The sequence below is a fragment of the Carica papaya genome, chromosome 1, assembly GCF_054855325.1.
Source record: "Carica papaya isolate Zhongbai chromosome 1, ASM5485532v1, whole genome shotgun sequence".
Lineage (NCBI taxonomy): Eukaryota > Viridiplantae > Streptophyta > Magnoliopsida > Brassicales > Caricaceae > Carica > Carica papaya.
The window spans coordinates 59640-81151 of NC_142309.1; the positions used below are offsets into that span (position 1 = coordinate 59640).

General features: G+C 34.4%; 4 protein-coding genes across 11 annotated transcripts; all 4 read left to right on the forward strand.

Annotated features, from left to right (window-relative positions):
* Positions 1-4: 4 nt before the first annotated feature.
* On the forward strand, positions 5-10176 carry LOC110807261 (zinc finger (C3HC4-type RING finger) family protein / BRCT domain-containing protein). 7 transcript variants are annotated; one of them, XM_088207957.1, is made up of 10 exons: positions 5-194; positions 628-774; positions 856-989; positions 1452-1635; positions 2268-2417; positions 3730-4338; positions 5521-5700; positions 6205-7297; positions 7492-7551; positions 9530-10176. In XM_088207957.1, the coding sequence occupies exons 2-8, from the start codon at positions 652-654 to the stop codon at positions 6376-6378; spliced, it is 1554 nt and encodes a 517-aa protein (XP_088064083.1). In that variant the 5' UTR covers positions 5-194; positions 628-651; the 3' UTR covers positions 6379-7297; positions 7492-7551; positions 9530-10176. The 7 variants fall into 7 exon arrangements, with proteins under 7 accessions (XP_088064083.1, XP_088064027.1, XP_088063963.1 ...); XM_088207901.1 differs by having other exon boundaries at positions 6-260; XM_088207837.1 differs by lacking the exon at positions 5-194 and having other exon boundaries at positions 631-774; positions 6205-7365; positions 9525-10176.
* A 3179-nt stretch (positions 10177-13355) lies between these two features.
* LOC110807240 (protein trichome birefringence-like 19) lies at positions 13356-16011 on the forward strand. Its single transcript, XM_022032314.2, has 2 exons — positions 13356-13920; positions 15000-16011. The coding sequence occupies exons 1-2, from the start codon at positions 13438-13440 to the stop codon at positions 15822-15824; spliced, it is 1308 nt and encodes a 435-aa protein (XP_021888006.1). The 5' UTR covers positions 13356-13437; the 3' UTR covers positions 15825-16011.
* Positions 15990-17662, forward strand: LOC110807241 (protein trichome birefringence-like 19). 2 transcript variants are annotated; one of them, XM_022032315.2, is made up of 2 exons: positions 15990-16613; positions 16736-17662. In XM_022032315.2, the coding sequence occupies exons 1-2, from the start codon at positions 15990-15992 to the stop codon at positions 17534-17536; spliced, it is 1425 nt and encodes a 474-aa protein (XP_021888007.2). In that variant the 3' UTR covers positions 17537-17662. The 2 variants fall into 2 exon arrangements, with proteins under 2 accessions (XP_021888007.2, XP_088064174.1); XM_088208048.1 differs by having other exon boundaries at positions 16369-16613; positions 16723-17662.
* A 1807-nt stretch (positions 17663-19469) lies between these two features.
* LOC110807231 (protein trichome birefringence-like 19) lies at positions 19470-21409 on the forward strand. The gene is made up of 2 exons (XM_022032292.2): positions 19470-20360; positions 20474-21409. The coding sequence occupies exons 1-2, from the start codon at positions 19905-19907 to the stop codon at positions 21254-21256; spliced, it is 1239 nt and encodes a 412-aa protein (XP_021887984.1). The 5' UTR covers positions 19470-19904; the 3' UTR covers positions 21257-21409.
* The last annotated feature ends 103 nt before the right edge of the window (positions 21410-21512 follow it).

A 21512-nucleotide genomic window follows, 5' to 3' on the forward strand; every position in this document is an offset into this window, starting at 1 on the left:
AAAGAGAAAAGAAGAAATTCAAAATTTCCTTTTCCCGGCAAAACCCCATTGTTGCCTAGAACCCAAGACGATTCACTTCCGCGGTCACTCCTTTTCACACAGGCCTGCAATCAGTCTCACCGGAAGCCACTCGCTCTCTCTCTCTCTCTATATGTATGTACAGACACACACATAAACGCACAGGTGTAGTGCAGGTACTCACATAAGCACACAAAGGAAGACATAATCTGAGATTTGACTCGACTACTCAGCTAAGCGTTGTGTGTTTCTCATTTACAGTTTACATTTTTCTTTGAATTTTATGATGTTTTTCCTTTTTGCTTTGATGTTTCCTTAGGGCTTTAAGTTTTTATTTCATCTTTGCGCATCACTCGATGCATTTTTCAATTATCGTTTTGTTTTCGGGATTTAGTTGTGCCGTTGATATCTTAACACGATATGATCGAAAGTAGAGTGTTCGGTCAAAATTGCGTTTTTTCCTGTGTATTCATCACTTCCCGTAATCGATCTTCAAAAGTTAGCCCATTCTATTACCTTCTGTTAGACCATAATTTTATGAATTGGCGATGCGTTCTTTTTCTTCGCGAATCCGATCCTTGTTTGGGAATTGATTCTGTGATTTTGCAGAGTATGGTTTGCCCTGTTTAAGGAATGGAAAATGTGGTAGCAACTGTCAGTGGCTACCATGGGTCGGAGCGCTTTAACCTTATAAAGCTGATCTCTCATACCGGCGCCAGTTATGTTGGTGCAATGTCAAGATCGGTTACCCATTTGGTCAGTTTTGATCTTTTAGCTTGATTGCACCTTATTTTAATCTTTGTTTGTCGACTCTTTATTAAGTTTTTTATTTTTTAGGTGTGTTGGAAATTTGAAGGGAATAAATACAGTCTGGCTAAGAAATTCGGGACTGTAATAGTTAACCACCAGTGGATAGAGGAATGTATAAAACAAGGGAAGTGCGTGCCAGAAGGTCCCTATCGGTTGCAAAGGTATGGTAAAATTAATTGACTTTTATCTTCCTGATGGATGAAAAAAATATTGGTTTGTGCTAAGGTAATCAGTTGTGGTGATTGTCAGGATTATCTTGTTTGAAGGTCAATGCTTGTCGTTTACCTTTCCTGAAAAAAAGTAATGGAATAGCTTCATTCAGATTTCAGATTGTATACCAAAAGCGTTTATCTCCTCTGGTACCTCTACCCACGTAATAACTCTGTGGATGAGGTGTTAAAAGGCTTCTACGTAAAAACTATCCCGGACAATTTGACATCCTTTTCCACAAGGGCTGTAGCCCTTGAGCAGAAAAGGATGTCAAATTGTCCGTGTAAAATTTCATATAATGGAATTAATGGTTTTTACATTCCTCTAAATCTTGCTCATCTGCTGTGGTTGAATTATGCACGAGAAATGATACAGTTAATGAATGTGAGCTTATTGAAATTGATTTTCTGCAGTGGACACGAAGTAGGGCCTTTGGTGATGGATTTCCAACATGTTGCTGATGAGCGAGCATCGAGTAGCAAACATAAAATAATTTCTGCCAAAGCCAGCATGTATGAGGATGATGAAAATGAAAAATCAGATACAGTTGCTGATGCTTCTGATCTTGCTATTTGGAGTAATACTTTCTCATTGGAGGTGATCTTTCTGAACTTCTCTTACATGTGGACTTGCCTCTGTATGCAAACTTGCATCAACACAAACATATAGTTTCAACTATCATGGGTGCATAACAGTACCTGTAGAAAAAATTTACTCTCAAATATTGTGTAAGGTAGGATAAGAAGCCTCCCCACCTCTCATCCTACTCTATCTAATGTATCAAACATAGCTTCAGTATCTTCCAGGCTCTATATGGTGCAGGTTGTGTATATGATGAGTTTTTGGTTTTTAACATTACAATATAAGAGATTTATTTTAGAAAATATATAATATACCAATTTATTTTGCATCAACATACCCTAGTCAGCTAATTCTTGTCTCTTGGGCTTTTTGGATTTCTTTCACATTCTACCTATGTGATTGTGGATGATTCATATTAGTTGCATCAGATTGTTAATTATTTTCACTGTTATCCGAGCTCTATAATAGTTAATTATTTCATTCATATGAGGTTTCCCTAATTGACTTAAACAATAATTGGGATCTCAGAAGTTAGAATTTTGTTTAAGTCCCAAATTTGCAGATTTGTGTAGTACAATATAGTTTCTAGTAGTTTTTTAGTGAATGATGATCTGGAATTAATTTGCTTTTGTGGAAATTAATTGCAGAAACTATCTTGTAAATCTGGAAAAGCTAGTAGTAGCTCTCATAAACTTAAGTACAAACCAGTGAAAGAGAGATCTTCAAGTCGGGAATACCAGTCAAGCAGCAGATTTTGGTTTCAGGATCCTCCTTTATCTGGACTAGTTGGATTGGAGGTAATGAACTCAATGTCTTAGCTTATCTATTCTAAGTCAAGAATGTCAATATGATTTGGTGATTAAACTTTTAGCTTTCATGACTGACCTTTATAGCGTGCTAACTTAACATCAATACACCTAATTTTACACTGCACTTTTCCTGTGTCACAATTGCCATATTTTAATTCATCCCTAGAAACAGGATAAGACTGAAACAAAAATTCCATTTTTTTAATTTAACTCAGTAAATGTCTTTTTTTTTTTGGGACAAGTGCTCGAATGAATTCCCTATAGCTTTTCTACAGTTGAAGCTATTGAGAGGGATGATTATTATGAACTTCGCTTCTAGATAGCCAAATTCGGTAACTAACATATTGCACTTTAGTAATGTTGTCAACAAGCTTACTCCACACTCTACTTTACCATCTTATGTGCATGCAGGAGAAGCTTCTGTAGCTTATGTGAAATCCATAGTTTCTGAAACTAAAGCAGATAAATCTATTATGCAACATTTGGCTGATTGAATGTTGATCAGCCGAACTTAGTCCCTGTTTGGTAGTTGAAAATATTTTTAATTTTCATTTCTTAAATTCATTTAGATTCATATATGTGTTTATTCATGAAATACACATGGTAATTGCGTATATGGAGCACTCAAGTATTAATCGGAACAGTTTTGTTGCAAGCAGAAACAACTTTTTTGTCCTTTTCAAATCTAATTTTCATTTCCACTATTATATTTACTATCATTTTCATTTTTAAATATGTGTAATTAGGAAGCTAATACTAGAAAATATTTTCATATAGCAAAGGGAGTTGTTTCTCAATTTGATATAAGCAACATTCCAGTTGAAACAGACAGAGGTTAAGTCTAATGATTTAACACTTCTTTTGATAATGCATCTTAGAAATGTAAAATAAGTGAACTTGGATATTAATTATGATTATATAAACTACAATTAATCTTTCTGATCTTATTCATAACACCTGAAACTTAAGGAAGGTTTACCTAGTGGATCATAAGTGATGGTCATGTTACCTGTAGTATTTGTTCCAATTCCAAACTACTTGATTATATATTGTTTGGAAAATTTCATCTACTTAAGACAAGCTGCATTATCTGTATAAGATCTGGTTTTTATGTTGGGATGCAAAACTATTTTTAGCTTATTCCTCTGAAGAAATGTTCCTTGTTTCCAGTCAGTAGCTGCAAAGTAGAATTTCTCAATTTCCACATTTTCTTTCCTAGTTATTTGTCTCTATTCTTTTATATTTATTTAATTTGGTTTTGGTATCTCTCTCACGGAATGTTCGCCTTCTGCTTACCAAGAAGCATGGAGAGTCAAATACTCGGTCTTCTCAATCATCACGGGACAAGAGGAAGATGGCTATCGATGGGATCCGAAGCCCTTCATTGGTTTCAAGAAAAGTGAGGAGGCTTGTGAAGAAGATTGCTCATATAGGTACTTCAGAGCATGAAGCTTCTGACCTAGAGTGCCACCCAAGCAATGTTCATGAGAGAAAAAACTATATTGGGGCTCTTCATAAATACTTAGACTGTGAAAGAGATGTTGATGTTGATAAAACTGGAAGAACATCTGTTAGTGGTTTCTCGATGCACGGAAGAACTATAACTGAAGGTTTTGATGATATTGAAGAGGTTCAAAATTGGAACCATTCACTTGCTTTGGGAATTTCAAATTTACATGCTGAGGTTGCATCGCCTTCTATCTTACCTTCACAAGACTGTAGCACTAATACTGAGAACAGAGATGGAAGTATGGAAGATGTCGATCCTATTGAAATTGTTACCAGGTCACCTCCTTCAATGGAATTATCATGTGTTATATGTTGGACAGAATTTAGTTCAACTAGAGGGGTTTTGCAATGCGGACATCGTTTTTGTTATTCTTGCATCCAAAACTGGGCTGATCATATGGTATTCTCTTTTCCAGTTATCTCCTATTCTTTTCATTTTTCATGCTCATTAGGTTTTTGTCTTATAATTACCATGTGAATATATGTACTGAATATATAAAATAAATTCAGGATTGTCTGAATGTATGTGCATTTTCGCTTTTCATCAAAGAAAGCCCTAAATTTTCTTTTAATTAGTCCATAATTTGTTCAGTGATACCGAGAATGTCTTTCTGTTTGAATTTGGGACTGGTGTCATATTTCTTTCATTAAGTTGGCTATTTTTCAATTATACTTCCTAAATTTTAATTGTCAACTCTGCAGAATTGGAGGTTTAGAATGTATCCCTGACATTGAATTTTTAGATTTTGTTCTTAGCAAAACAACAATTTGACAGATGAAGTCAATTTTTCCTGGTGTGGAAGCAGTATGAACCTAAATTAACAACAATCCAATTTACTGTTTTGATTCTTCAAACAGTGCCCGGTTTCTGGCAGGTGTTTGTATTGAGTGATACATGATATGCCTCTGGTTCTTTCTCTTTTGCTTTTTGTTGTTATTTCTTGTATTTATTTATTTTATGGGGAGTGGGTGAAGATGAAGAGAATAACCATTAAAATGCTTCCTTTCTGCTGCTTCCCTTCCCCTGCATAAGAAGATAATGATGATATTGTGTTTCAGAATCTTTTAGAAGTTAGATGCTTCTACAGTTGCATCTATCAAACTTAGAAGCACTAGAGAAAGGGGGAAGCGAAAGGCGATAAACTCTTTTAAACTGCATGATAATTTCTTTGGGCTATGTTCGAACTACTTCTTTGTAAGTCCTTTGGAAACTCACAATTAACCATGAGATGGTGAAAACTTTGACGGAATTCAGAATTTTATTGTTTTAGATCCATATAGAATTCTCTAAAATTTCAATTCTTATCATCTTATAATAGAATTTTCATCCTCTTATAATTGAACTAAGTATAGATTTCAGATTAAATTCTAGAAAAACTGATGAAATTGGGAAAAGCTTGTTTCAATTCCATTTACAATTCTATATGAGGTCAATTTTCATCATCTTATAATAGAATTTTCATTCTCTCATAGCGGAACCAAATATAGATTTCAAACATAGTCTAGTATGAGTTTTCTTTGATGTGTTACCATTATTTGGTTCCAGTGTTAAAGATTAATGTGCTGATAATGCTGTAAGCAGGTTTCGAGAGGAAAAATTTCAACTTGTCCCTTGTGCAAGGCAAGTTTTGTAAGCATCACAAAGGTGGAGGATGCAGCAACCTTCGATCAGAAAATTTACTCTCAAACTATTCCTTGCCCCTCTTGGAAGAAGGATATTATTATCCTTACTGATCAAGAAAGACAGCGTTCTGATGCTCTGGTACTATTATGCTCATATTAGTAAAATAGTTTATCATTTGGGAAAAAATGGAAGTGGAGTGGGAGTTACATGAGATTATAATTGCTACTTTTGATGCTTGCTTTACCTAGTGTTATCCATAATATTTTTGTTGAGAACTTGAAGTGGAAACGTCAGGCTCCATCCCATCTATTCATTACCTTGTCAACTAAGTTCCATTATATTTGATTTGCCTTTCAGCAGTTTATGGTTAGGAAAGACAAAAATAGTTATGATCCTTTATGAACCATCAGGCAGCTGTCTTGCTGCATGTTGATCGTAGGCATCCATTGATCTATGAACAACTTCTATGCAATACGGAAATCGTTTTATCAATGATCTTTCTGCTCTAACTATGGCTGCTTTATGATTAATGTCAACTTCAAACTTTTGCACCAAAAACTTGGAATATTTACTGTTGCTCATATAGGATGGTAGTGTCTGATGTGACTAATCTTCTCTATGTTTTCTTTTGGCATTTAACAGTCCTCGGCTTCAGTTTGTAGTAAATGCCTTTATCGGGAACCTGAAGAGCTCCTCATCAAATGTCATCTTTGCGAGCTTCGTAGCATCCATTCCTATTGTCTGGACCCTCCTTTATTTCCATGGTCATGCATCCATTGCAGGGATCTTCGGACGCTTTACCATCGTGCTTACTAATATATGCATATGGTAATTTGATGTGATTTCAGAGATATGCGAGGATATCTTGTTACTACATACAGCAGAGCAACATTTTGGCTGCTAGACAAACTGTATTTCGTTGTTTAAATTTTTTGGGGCTAAACTGTAATAGCCATACAGATACTGTTTTTGGAACCGGAAACATATTTTAGCCTTCTGTTCCCACCTATGCCAGATTTCAGCACATTTGTTCTTATTGAACGAATACAGTGGATATAATCAACTACAAGGATCTGCACATTCTATATCAAGGTCCCATCAGTATGGTCTTCCATTCTTTGTCTAATAGACCATATTGACTGAAATTAGTATTCATTTTGTTCTCTATTATTATTTCTTAACCTACACCATCTTAGCTTTTATTTTTATGTTCATATTTCACCCTCTAGGAAATATATCGTTGCTCTGGTTTAGCTTTTTTGTCATGGTCAAGAAATTAAATGTCAAATATAAAAGAGAATCCTAATTTAGGGCAAATCAGTTTTCTACCAAGTAAGATAATTTACTTGCATTTTCATTTAGGAGAGTAAAAGCAAAAGAAGCTTGTGCATTTGGGGCATTTGTTTACTTGATTTGGATCAGAATGCATCTTAAATGTTGGAGGGTGCGTGGGATTCCGACCAGTATTCTCGCTAGAGATAACTTTTTTGCAGGATTAGTAGCATTTTCGCCTGAACCTTTCTTGGCAGGAGTTCTGGATCTCGTGGACAATCTTTGCTCTGAGATATTTAGATGCACAAATGTGGATGATTCACTGTTTCTTGAGGGTATTAGTGTATAAAAATATAATCGTTTGAAGGTTTTGAACCTCTGATATCCACCAAGGAAGCTTCATTTTCTATAGAAGAAAACAATCGCCACATCAGGGACCATTTTTCTTGTCTTCTTTCTCCAGGTTCATATACACCTCAACTTTATTTTTATCTGATATGTCCTCTACGCAAAAGGCTATTCTATATAAATGTGTGCTTTTTTCCTCTGCTTCCTTTTGTCTTTCTTTACTGGGTGTTTTGTTTTTGTATGTATTCTGCTCTTCTGTGCTTAGCCGCTTAATGGAGATTGATCATCTGATGACTCGTTTTGTGACAGCTTTATTGCGTGGGGTATCCGCTTAAAATAAAGGCAATTTCAGAGAGGAGCAAACAAAAGGTACTCTGCATTTTGCATGGATTATGATGAAGATGTTAAATATTTTAATTGCCTCAATTCAAATCCAAAGAGTTCAAGTATATTTTTGTTTATTTATTCTTACTTTTATGCTTTCCACATCGTCACTTGTTTGTGATCCACTTTAGGTTGAGAATATAGGTTCTTCAGAAAATTAAGTAGAAAATAAAAAGAATAGAAGAAATTCTCTTGGGGCAAGGGCATATTCTCTGTATTGACCAAAAATGATTAGCCTTTGTTAGAATTGAGGTTATGTTTGTAAGAAATCAAGAATTTCCATTATAGATCTTCGAAAATTCGTCCTTATTTTGTTTGGGAGAAGTTATAAAAAATGATTTCATATTCAAGAACTAATAAAATTATTAGAAAAAAGCATTTTATATTATATATGCGTTATTTCAATTATATTTACAATTTCCTGTAGTTATTCTTTACCATCTTCTAGTAACATTTTGCATTATTTTCTAATCAAAGTAAGAGTAAATTTTGAAGTAAATTTCATGGAAGTTGTCTAATCGTTAAGAATCTCAATCAATTATCCAAAGCTTCTTCCGTGTATAGTACTTCCATGCAAATTATAGATTTCATTTATCAAGAAAATCTAGGCAGAAGGTAATCAAAATCTATAGAGCATACACCATCGTTGACAGATATAAACAGTATAGAGAGAGCAAGAGATAGTAGAAAGCTGGAGTTAATTCTCTGACATCAGTATAGTTGAGGTTATATATTGAAGCATTTTTAACAATCAACAGCAGTGGGATTCTATGTGATTTAGAGAAGATGAGATGTGATGAAGAGTCTCAAAAAGCATAAGTTTTTGACCTTGGAGAATCAGCAATCTTGAGAGTCTTCTCTATAAGTTTCTGAGCCTTCCTGCTTCTGATTTCAACTCTCATGCTGTCACTCTTTTCAATCTTATCATAAGGCTTCTTGGTCTTCAATGACCTTATCTTTGACTTCAATGCCACCATCAACCCATTCAGCCCCACCATCATCACCTGCATATGAAAAAACAACACAAAATCAATTACTTCATTACTAAAAGCCAAATCAACAGAGAAGAGACATGACAAAACCTCTATGTATGTGGCTCAGAGAAATAGTTGGTCTTCAAGAAAGCCTCTAGTATCTGAATGAATATATATATATATGTATGTGTGTGTATAAATGGTGGAGAAATAAAGAAAGTGAAAAAATTTATTTACATGAAGGCTAGGCTATGGCGGAGAGGAGGGAGTGGTGAGGAGAGATAAAGAGGTAGAATATGAATGAGTGAACGGCCTGATGTGAACGTCTAAGCGTTTGGAAGGCTGGCCACGCAATATTTAAGACCAAGACCTCCTGACCTCTGTCGAAAATGATACATCACTTGGGATTTATTTATTATATATGATATATATGCAAACATACACACACATAAAGATACGTGCCTCTTTCCTTTTACCATATTTAAAATATGTCTTATTTACGAATAAATTATGTAAAAATTCTATTTTTTAATATAATTATAATATTTTATATTTATTTTCTATGATAATAGTACGGCAATCTTCATAAACTAAAGCTTATTTTTAATTAATTATTTATAAGATATATTTTTGTTAAAGAAGTTTTTGTGTTTTTCTAAAAGAAGTTTCACTTTATGTTGCTGTTTTATTGTTTCACAATCACATAATTGCCATATAATAATATATGATTAGTTAATTATTTAATGTCGGTTAAAAATGCGATTGAAATTAAGATATACATAAATATATATTTATCATGTATATAGTAAATTACTATTTTTAGAAAATAATGAAATATACTGATATTTAATTTTACTTGTATACGAATGTTTGCCAATAGAATAAGTTTAGTAAATGCGTGTACTCAAAAGCATGCCTTTTTCATTCTTATAATTAACTTAAATTTTGTTATTTCGTACATAATTTGATGGTTAAATTTAATAGTGCAGATCTCAGTTTGGGGGGACCAAGTCAGATTATTCTTGGTTTGGTCTTCAATCCAGGGATAAGGACCAAAAAAATTGGTCCAAGCTAATTATATACTCGGCTTGGACCACTCAGAAAAATAAATAACCTAACTTCCTAATTGTCACTCTTAGTCTCTCACTTTCAACTCCTCTCGGACTTCCCACTCACCCTCTCTTCTTCGGCTTTCCTCATGGGCCACAACTTAGTCCTCATTCACATGCAGCACCACTCCCAACTTTTCTCGCACTCGCCTCTCACCTCTCCTCTCCGGCTCAGTCCTCACGCAACACCTCTCCAGGCTTTAGCTCATCTCCAGCTCTCTTCATGGTTTAGTGATTGTTTGAACCCTCAGTCATGCAACACCTCTCCAACTCTCGTGGCTCACTTATCCTTTCCTCATGCACACCTCAAGTTCAAGTGACTTTGGTGACTCACGGGCCACGATTAATACGTACCACTTGGTTATTTTTCTAGATTTCCTTACATACTGACCGCTTTATTTGCAATCAAAGCTTTCTAAAAATGTAGAATTGATTCTTCATTTGCTTTAGCTGTGAAAGGTGTAGAAATTGATTTTGGCTAGAGGTGTAGATATTGATTATGCTAATTTTTTTATGGTTTAGATTTAGTCTCTGTGCAATGCCTGTAAATAGCGAGCATTTAAGTACACCATCATTTCCTCCAAATTTTATTTTTTCTTAAAAAAAAGACAGATTTCTGACAAAAATTGATAAGATCCAGAAAATTAAGAATATAAGAAAACGAAGAACTAGAGAACACAAGGAAGGGAAGGTGATGGTGATGGTGATGGTGGGTATGCATGATGTAATGTAAGTTGGCATGACAGTAAAATGAGAAATTAACTGAGTAAATTAAGAAATCTGTTTTGTTGTTTTGTCATCAACCACTTATTATTAACTTTACCCATTTCAAAAACTCACTCACATGAAAATGGGTATTTATCTTTTAGGTTAATTTCAACTTTTTAACTAAATAGATTTATTTTTATGTATTTTTTTAAAAATTAGTTATGTTGGTCTATACCTTATCAAAAGTTCACTTATAGACCTAAGGAAATCATAGTGACTATATGAAGTTTTCAGCTAATTGAGAGATATGTTAGGGTGTTGAAAATATTTTAGAAAATCATCATTAGGGGCAGATTACTGGCTAATTGACTCTAACTTGTTCCGAATACGGTAGCTAAAATCCTATGTTTAACAAGAGCATAATACGTTCCGAATGTAGATATAAAAATTATGTCCCACACTCATTGAGTAAATTATGTTTAAATATTATTATTTAACTAATTTTTAAATTAATTTTTAAGTGATATTTTTACTAGCAGGACAAGTATTAGGATAGATATAACGGTCCCGTACCTACCTTATGCTCGACTATTCTCAAGCTAAATATATTTTATAGTAGTATATTATACCTTAGTTTGGTTCATAAGCTCTTTAAGCTGGTTGACATGCATATTTAGAAATAAATACGATGAACATTTTGATTACGTTTAGTGCAACAATAATAGTCGAAGCCCAAAAACTATTTGCCATGCAGCTTTTGATTTAAAACTACTAGTTTGCTTTTTTAGGACAAATTATTAGCACTCGAAAATTTAAACTTAATATTTTAGTTGTATATATAAAAGTCAAGTCATATCATTTAAATAATTAGATCAACCTCAAATTAAATTGGTCTCTACAAAATAGCAAATCAAAATTTTCACATCAACTAGTATGAGACAAAGATTCAATCATCATTTTGAAGAAAAATCACTTGGGCCTACATTAATTTGGGCCTTCTGAAATTGGGTTGTTCATGTTATTGGTGTTCCTCCTGGACTGAGACATGAGATGCTCTTTAAATGAAATCAAACATTCATGTAGATTTCATGTGAATTCTTAGTTTTAATTTTTTATATTATATATAGTTAAAATATAAAATATTCACGATTCGTTATTATTACTATAAATTTGGTATTACGACATTCCAACTAATTGGGATTTGTCATTGGATTGATAATTAATAAATTAAATATGAATAGAGGTGGCCATAAATAGTTTTTAATTAAAAATTATTAGCTTAAATACATAAATTGATTATTAAAAAAGCTTGATTGCAATGCGATACCCACCGGTGATTTTGCTAATAGAAATAAAAAAGTCTTAATCGGACCATTATTGCCAATATAACATGAATTCATTTCAATTAATATTATATTATATTATGATGATGATACTAATATCTATTGCACAATTGATATATCCAAATAATGGAGCTAGTTGATTATATACATATATATATATATATATAAGGTATTTGGAACTTTGGATTCTTTTTCTTTTTACCAAGCTAGTTTTGGATTCTTTCTAAATAGTGATTGTATAATCGGAGCGATCTAGTCTGTAATATATATATATATTAATTGTTTAGTTTTATGGGGCTTGTTCAAACTTAGATGTATGAAAGCTGAAGGAAGGGCATGAATTTAAATTTGAAAAAAATTTACGACCCTGCAGGGAAAAACATGTTGAAATTAATTAGGTGCATCGAATCCATAACATATAATACAAAATACCCAAGTAATTAAAATTAAACAGGTTTAGACTGAATTTTTCTTGCCAAACAAACAAGTTTCCTTCTCAGAAACTTCCCCAGTCAACTTGACAAACCCCTTCATTTTCTAGGCCATCGTCAGTAACTTCAGAATTAAGTTATATATATATATATATATACACACACGCACACCTTTAATAGGACAGTAAATATTTTACTGAAGTCAAATAAGGATGTTTACGTTATTTGTAATATATATCGTGTTGAATATTTTTTAAAACTCAGAATACAAATTTACGAGTATTTTCCTACTATTTTGTTATAAGTATTATCTTCCAATTAATAAAAATAAAAATATCACGTCACATGATGCATATAGTTTCAATGATGTGTGTGGCTATCAAATAATCATACACTAATAAATTTTTTAAACATAATAATTTTTTTACCATAATATATTTTTAAAATTTTTAGAGTGTGGGAGAAGTATAATCCACCCGCACATAAGTTTTTTTCTTTTTTTCTTTTGTACTATATGTTGATGTGTAAGTAAATTTAACTTTTAAAAAAGAGAAAAAGTTGGATGTGATGACAAATTAATTAAAAAAAAAAAAGATGTATTGTATTTTTAATATATTTTTATATGCATATAAGTGATTTTTAAAAATAAAATTTGTGTAATGGATTTAATAATCTTAAAAGTAATGAAAAAGGATTGTTTATAAAAGAAAGTTTTTATTTTATTTATAAAAAAAAAAAATTATTTGCTTAGAGAGAATCTCATCCAATGGACAACGTGACAAAAGTAAAATAATAGCTATGCATCAAATGGAGGTATCACATCATGTGTTTACATACATATATATATATATATATATATATTATAAGGGATGGAAATTATTATATCCGGTTGTTGTTCCATAAAATTCCGTGTGAAGGACAAATTAAATAAATATACGAAAGAATAATAATATCTAAAGAAACTAATATTCACATGCTTTTCAAACACATTTATTAATTTAAATTAAAAACTAATCACTTCAATTAAACATAAACATAATCCTAATTCAATCTTATAAATTAATATTCTATGAAATTAAAATTTTAATCAAATTTTATATATTAAATCGTAATACCTTTAGTGGTACGCACATATATACACCAAAACCACATACAAATATAATTAATTAATTAATTAATTATCATCTGTGATCGTCAAAAGTCTTATAATTATAACATAACTAAATACCTGGTCTCACTCACTCCCATTTCCTCATCACTGCGTCCCTCTCTTCTTCCTCACTCATCTCTCTCTCTCTCTTCAAACATGAAGCTTCAGTCCACAGAGCTTCCTTCCACCAAAACCCATAAGAGTACCCCTAAAGTAGCAATAGTAGCAGCTCTAACCCTACTCCTCCTCGCTGTAATCCCCATCTGTTACCCTCTTCTACGTTACCCCGTTCGCTTTCTCAGCCCCATTCCCACCAAAACCTATTCCCAGCTCAACCCACTCAACGTCTCCATAGACGAAAAACACTGTGATATATTTACAGGGGAATGGGTTCCCGATCGAAACGCACCGTATTACACAAACAAGACGTGTTGGGCCATTCACGAACACCAGAACTGTATCAAGTACGGGAAGCCGGACACCGGCTACATGAAATGGCGGTGGAAGCCGGATGACTGCGACCTGCCGATCTTCAATCCGGCGCAGTTTTTAGAAATTGTTAGAGACAAGTCATTGGCGTTTGTGGGAGATTCGGTGGGGAGAAACCAGATGCAGTCCTTGATTTGCCTTCTGTCCAGGGTATGTTTCTTAATTTCTTCCTTGTCAATCACATTATATCATCCGTACGTACGGTGTGTGCATTACACTGGTATCTCTAACGGTTAAAGAGCGAGTAATTAGCGAAAATGTAAGATTTTAAAAATGAAAAATACAACTAGAATTAATAATTCAGTTTAGTCGATCTGATTAGAATTTGATATTTGTTTTGTTGGTGAATTTGAGTTTGATTATATTATGAGCGTCAGCTTGTATTAGATTTGACATCCAATTTTTAACCAGAGAAATTATGGGTTAGCTGGCTGGCTGTAAGGTTAGTTGACCTAAAGCCGATATCAAAATCAAGGGTTAGGTGAACGTGATTGGGGGTTGCGGTGTGAGGAATCTCGGGTGTGTATACGTATACATGTCGATATGAGTTTATATATATGTATATGTATATAGTTAGATGTCAGTCTTTGAAAATGGGTGGGGGGGGGGGGTTCCATTTTAATGATTAAGTTAAGTACATTATATATTTATAGAACCCAATTTTGAAATCACATTTTGGGTGGGTATCTTCTGTAAACCATTATATATTTAAATGTGTCTCTTGTTGACAGAAGAAGATGTTAATCTTAATTAACTGATGTTAGTAATATTAATTTCCAATCTGTAAGTATGTAAAAATAATAACTTAAATTGGTGGTTATATATATATATATATTTGAGAGGATAATGATTGAGAGACTGTAGTTGAGCAGATACTAATATCTGCCTACAATTATGTATTGATGTTTTTAGAGAAATTAATTTTATTTTTCTGTGAGTAGTTAAATTAATGTTTATTAGAGAAATTAATTTAAGGCACATGATGCAATTAGGAGGGTCAACACATCCAGCTGTATAAATAAATAAATAAAGCTGTCAGTAGGCTGCATCAGTTTCTGTATATTCTCTTGCAAAATTTAGGCAATTTAAAAAAATAATAATTAATTTAATAATGAACAGCTTATCTGATCAACTTTAATTAATTCATATTATAATCTGAATAATCTTTAATTCCATAGATTATTTAAAATATTTTCTTTTGAATTAAATTTGTATGGTAATTTTTGCAGGTGGAATACCCAATAGATGAGTCGTACACAGCGGACGAGCATTTCAAGCGGTGGAAATACACATCCTACAATTTCACATTAGCCTTTTTCTGGACACCCCATCTCGTCCGATCCAAAGAATCCGACTCCGACGGCCCCACCGCCACCGGTCTCTTCACTCTCTACCTCGACGAACCCGACCCCGAATGGGTCACCCGGATCCAAGATTTCGACTACGTCATCCTCTCCGCCGGTCACTGGTTCTTCCGATCGCAAGTCTTCTACCAAAACAACCAAATCGTCGGCTGCCATTACTGTCTCCTTCCAAACGTTACCGACCTAACAATGTATTACGGCTACAGACAAGCCTTCAGAACCGCATTCAAAGCCATCAACAGTTTGAAAAATTACAAGGGGATTACCTTCTTAAGGACCTTCGCGCCTTCCCATTTCGAGAACGGATTGTGGAATCAAGGCGGAAATTGCCTGAGGAGGAGGCCGTTCCACAGTAACGAGACGAGTTTGGAGGGTGCGAATTTAGAGCTCTACATGATTCAATTGGAAGAGTACAGAGGGGCGGAGGAGGAAGGGAGGAAGAAAGGGTTGAGATATAGGTTGATGGACACGACGCAGGCGATGCTGTTGAGACCCGATGGGCACCCGAGTAAGTACGGTCACTGGGCGCACGAGAATGTGACGCTGTATAATGATTGTGTGCACTGGTGCTTGCCGGGGCCGATTGATTCGTGGAGCGATTTCTTGCTGGCGATGTTGAAGACGGAGGGAAGGAGATCTTACGAGGAGAAGCTTCAGTTTTTGAGTGACAGAAAAATGAGATTCAGATAGATTTTATTTTTTATTTAAAAAAAAAAAAAAAAAAAAAAGACCTTAAAATTTGGAATTGTTTAATTTCTACTATTTTTTTTTTTTGTTGTTTTTTCCTGTATTTATAAATTTGAATTTTAAAATTGTATTTATTGGAGGGTCGTGATTCGTCAAGAAAATAAATGGATGGTCATAATTCTTTTTTTGATTTTGTTTTTAATAAATAAAATATTTTGGAGTTTTTGGTCACCTTCCCCACAAATAAACAAATTAAAACCATTAAATTTTCTTCTCCTGTTTTTTTTTCCACATAAATTTCTCATAATCTCCATTAATTACTACTTCTCATCGTCTTCCTCTCCAATAATGGTTCATGTTCTAGAGTTTCACCTTGGGAAAATCAAATCGCACAACACCACAACCAAAGCTCTGTTACTACTCTTCACCTCCGTCATCTTCTCCACCATCGCCATTTACTTTCTCAACACTTCATTTCTTCAATGGCCGACGTCGTTTATACCCGGACCAAAATGTGAAATCTTTCATGGAAAATGGGTTCCTTCTCCACAAAACCAGCCTTACTACTACACCAACCAAACATGTCACGAAATCTTCGAGAAGCAAAACTGCATCAAGTTCGGTAGACACGACACAGATTTCTTGAAATGGAGATGGAAACCACACCGATGCGAACTTCCCCTCTTCGATGCTAGACAGTTCTTGGAGCTTCTCAGAGGAAAATCCATGGCGTTCGTCGGTGACTCTGTTGGCAGAAACCAGATGCAGTCATTACTCTGCCTCTTATCTACTGTGAGTACTCCTACACGTACCCACATATATTATATATCTACTCAGTGCTCATCTGGGTTTTATTTAGGATCGAACTGGGTTTTCTGGGTCTGAAATTTGTGTGCATAAGTTTGTATAATCAGGTCGAGAATCCAATCTATATCGACACAATCGATTCAAGACACACGAGCAGAGTATTCAGAAACTACAGTTTCACAGTTTCAGCTTTCTGGTCACCTTACCTAGTCGAATCAATCGAGACAGACGATTACCCAAATAACAAGACAAAAACTCGCCTCATGATTCTTCATTTAGACAAACCCAGCAGTTCATGGAGAACCCAAATCCAGAAATTCGACTACGTAATCATCTCTGCAACAAGATGGTTTTTCGGACCCGAAGTTTACTACGAAAACGACAAGATTATCGGCTGCCATGATTGCCAGAAACCCAACGTCAAAGATCTCACCATGTTCTACGGCTACCGCAAGGCATTCGAGACAACGTTTAAGACATTGTTGAAGCTCGAAAATTACAGGGGAGTTACGGTGTTGAGGACATTGTCGCCGGCGCATTTCGAGCACGGAGAGTGGAACAATGGAGGGTATTGTAACAGGACAAGCCCTGTTTTAATATCAGAGATGAAGCTGGAATGGCCTGATGCAGAGCTTTATTTGATTCAGAGGGAGGAATTCAAGGTGGCGAAGAGGGAAGGAGAAGAGAGAGGGCTGAAATTTAGGTTGCTGGACATAACTGATGCGATGGTGGTGAGACCTGATGGGCACCCTAATCATTATGGGCACTCGCCGGAGGAGAAGGTGACGATAGCCGATTGTGTGCACTGGTGTCTGCCGGGACCGATTGATTCTTGGAATCAGTTTTTGCTTCACGTGGTGAAGATGGAAGCTGAGGAGGAGAATTCTGTTCACAGAAAAGGGCTATGAAATGAAAAAAATTATTGAAGGTCGCATTATAGATAAATTTTGTGGGGTTAATCCATCATGTGTTTCAGTTGCCTAAAATAATGTTTTAAAAAAATTTATTCCTACAATAATATTGTGATTACATCATTTGTATCAGTTTACAGTATTAATTATTGTTATCTTATACTTATTCTTGAAATTCACAAAAAAGGAATGAAATGGTATTTTCATTTACACCATTTTGACATAATCACATATATTTGATTGATTCTTCAGACTCCCAACAACTAGTCTTTAGATTTGAGACTACAGTGATCAACAAACTGAATTGGTTGCTCTGGTTGAAGATTTCGGCTAGGGATGAGCTATTTAGAGAAAGGTGGGAGGAATAAACACTATGACCGGAGTAGCCACCAACACCACCTCTCTCATTTCTCGGTCGACATAATCATTATATAAATATTTTTTTTTTTAAATTAATAATGTCACTATCTATTTAAACATATTAACGAATACGCGACGATAGAATTAATGAGTAATAAGAATTTAAGATGCAATTTGATATTTACGCACTTCTTTATTACTTTTCCTACCGTCCTACGCCATACTTTTTGTAGCATAAAGTTGTAAAATATTTCTGCACATGTCGAATAAAATCATTAAAAAAAAAGAGAGAGTAGGAATTACTCACCTTCAAGTTTCAATTTGTATTATAAGTTTTAATAAATTACTTTTCTTGGTAAAGAGTTTGGATTAAGCATAAATTATGACAATAATTCAGGCTGATTAACAAATTTTGTTTTGGTGAAATCTTTTACCCAGATGAGAGAATGAGAAAGTAGAAAGAATCCGGTTTAGAACAATCTATTAGTTACTTAAAACATTAATAAGTTTTGAATCGGCATATCAGAGTAATCAATCGAGATGCAATAAGTAGTAGTTTTCTCCATGGATAATCTTTTTCCAGTCATGTGTGTCTTCTTTTATTCCCTCCTTTAGTCTCTGTCATTTTGTGAGAAAGCAACGTATGAACAGATAAGCAATGTGCGTGGATATTTCCACAATGGATTTGCATCAAAGAAATTTCATTTCTTTTTTGGATTTTGTTTTCTGGTGGTCATTACCGACACTTTAAGCTGTCATGTTTAATTAATAAGAAGAAAGAAACAAATTCTACCCTTGAATCATTTACTCGTAATATTCATAAATCAAATATTGTTGTCCAATTCAATGCACACTTTTGACTAATCCAATTACTAATTAATTATTCACGACTAATTGAGCTTCTAACACACCTTCCACACTTCTTTTGGGATTTCTTTCGTATTAAAAGGGTTAAACTTGTAAGTCCATGATAGGTATAATAACATGCACCGAAACGTACAAAACATGCAAGAAATATGATGGGCACATATATACATGTATATATTGTGAATTATGATTCAATAAGGCCAGGTTGAGTCCCAACAATTGCTTGGAATGATGATATCCACGGACAGCTTTGCTCATAAGCCACGCCAGTACTCTTGTCAGCCCCACTGTTTACATAAACCACACTCATACTGTATGTACATACGTATATACATTCATTACCCAATAATACACTGCATGCCTTATGATTGGGAATTAATTAAATTACAACAGCTCCTATAAAACCATGGATGTCTCCGTGTTTGTCAGCCAAAAAAATAAATAAATAAATAACCCACAGGAGCACACCAAACAAAAACTGACAAATTAAACAAAAGAAAACAGGCACAAAGGAAGCTACCTAATAAGATAATAAGCTTTGCTTTCTTTTATTTTGACGCCTTTCTTTTTCAGCCACTAGAAAGATAATAACCCATGAGCCAGGTTCTAATACAATTGGGTTATACGTATACATATTATATATGTAGTTTTATACAATAAAAAGGAGAGAACCCTGAACCTGGTTTCCTCATGTTTCCAAACAGATTCAAGATTCAACCATGCTTGTTTTTTCTTTTTCTAAAAGAATCTCAAATTTTCTAAACCAAAATGAACCCATATGTTAGGTACAGCAATATGTAACTAAGACAGCTATATATATAAATATATATATATTGATAATTTCATCAAGTTATTTGAAGCACATGGTTCATTATTTTTTCTGCTAAATTCTTATCTACAAAGCATAAGAGGTCCTATTTCAAGGCGTATTTTTAATTGCTTGCCATGGTGATGACTTGGTTGGTGCATTACTCAACCCTCAAGAAAAATTCCAATTTTATCATCACTAAAATCTTTTAAAAAAAAAAATCCAAATGCCAAAGCCTATAATTTTATAACACATCATCACCAATACTCCATATAAATTGACTAAACCCAAATTGGCTTGTTGCTTCACTCGCTAGCTTCGTTTCAGGCCATGGAGTTTTCTGATGCAAAAAACTATCCATACAACACCTCCAAACACCTTCTCTTCTTTGTCCTTACCTTAATTTTCATCACTTACATCCCCTTGTGTCTGCTCGAGAATTCGTGGGCGCCGTTACTGCTGTCTCCGAAGCTTAATTCCAGCGAGTCAAGAAGCATAGAAATGGAAAAGAAATGTGATATATTTTCAGGAAGATGGGTTCCATACCCAGAAGGGCCTTATTATACAAACACAACCTGCAATCTCATCATTGACCAGCAGAACTGCATGAAGTTTGGAAGGCCTGACACAGAATTCACGAAATGGAGGTGGAAACCAGATGGATGTGAGCTGCCTCTCTTCGACGCTGAGCAGTTCCTGAGGCTTGTCAGAGGAAAATCATTAGCATTTGTTGGAGATTCTGTGGGAAGAAATCAAATGCAATCATTGTTGTGTCTCTTATCTGGTGTAAGTATTTATCAATATCCGTGGTTAAGGAAAAATTCCTCTGCCTGAAATTGATTATTTCCTCCTTGCACAATCGCATAAAGATTGACACAGGACTAGATGATATTTTTCAGGTGGCATATGGTGAGGATCTTTCTCAAAACTTTACATCAGACACAATAAATTTCAAGAAATGGTTCTATCCAGACTACAATTTCACCATGGCAAACCTATGGTCTCCTTTCCTGGTTAAATCCAGAGAAGCAGACCCAAGTAGATATTCCATGAACAGCCTCATGAGCCTCTACTTGGATGAAGCTGATGAGGCATGGACAAGTAAAGTCGAAGACTTCGATTATGTGATCATTTCAGCCGGACAATGGTTCTTTCGCCCTCTTATATACCAACAAAATGGTAGTGTTATTGGGTGTCATATCTGCAATATAGAGAATATTACAGCACTTACGGTGTATCGTGGATATAGGATGGCATTTCGAACTGCCTTTAAAGCCATTCAGAGCCTGAAAAACTACAAAGGAATCACATTTCTGAGGACATATTCGCCTTCTCACTTTGAAAATGGAGACTGGAATAACGGTGGAAACTGTGTTAGGACTAAACCGTTTACAAAAGAAGAACTTAAGGATGTTTGGTATAGCATGGAGATGTACCGGACACAAGTCGACGAGTTTAGGACAACAGAGGCAGAAGGGAAGAAGAAAGGGCTCAAGTTTCAATTGCTTTCTACTACTGAAGCTATGTTGATGAGACCAGATGGGCATCCGAATCATTTCGGACGCTCACCACATAAGAATGTTACAGTCAATGACTGTGTTCACTGGTGCTTGCCAGGTCCGGTTGATACATGGAATGAGTTTTTGCTTTACATTTTGAAAAAGGAAGAACAGAGTCGGTAACAGAGGAGAGTAATGAAAAATGGCAGACGAACATATTATTAATTAATTTTTTTTTTTATGTAAGATCATATTTTCATATCGTACAACACTTAAAAGAAAATAGTGATACTGGATTGTATACAGGAATCACATATACTTTTTTGTTTTGGTAAATGGGAATCATATACTTACATGTTCATTTATATTTCCAGATTTGATTTGTAAATTATGGCTCATGCATTTGATTTTATGGAAAGTGGAGGAAAAAGTAGTTGCT

Bases quoted from the DNA above. Each gene is read 5' to 3' on its own strand.
- LOC110807231 (XM_022032292.2), top strand. From the start codon at position 19,905: ATGGAGTTTTCTGATGCAAAAAACTATCCATACAACACCTCCAAACAC. The intron at 20,361-20,473 runs GTAAGTATTTAT...GATATTTTTCAG, and splicing joins TGTTGTGTCTCTTATCTGGT to GTGGCATATGGTGAGGATCT.
- LOC110807261 (XM_088207957.1), top strand. From the start codon at position 652: ATGGAAAATGTGGTAGCAACTGTCAGTGGCTACCATGGGTCGGAGCGC. The intron at 1,636-2,267 runs GTGATCTTTCTG...AATTAATTGCAG, and splicing joins GTAATACTTTCTCATTGGAG to AAACTATCTTGTAAATCTGG. The intron at 5,701-6,204 runs GTACTATTATGC...GGCATTTAACAG, and splicing joins GACAGCGTTCTGATGCTCTG to TCCTCGGCTTCAGTTTGTAG.
- LOC110807241 (XM_022032315.2), top strand. From the start codon at position 15,990: ATGGTCATAATTCTTTTTTTGATTTTGTTTTTAATAAATAAAATATTT. The intron at 16,614-16,735 runs GTGAGTACTCCT...TTGTATAATCAG, and splicing joins TACTCTGCCTCTTATCTACT to GTCGAGAATCCAATCTATAT.
- LOC110807240 (XM_022032314.2), top strand. From the start codon at position 13,438: ATGAAGCTTCAGTCCACAGAGCTTCCTTCCACCAAAACCCATAAGAGT. The intron at 13,921-14,999 runs GTATGTTTCTTA...TAATTTTTGCAG, and splicing joins TGATTTGCCTTCTGTCCAGG to GTGGAATACCCAATAGATGA.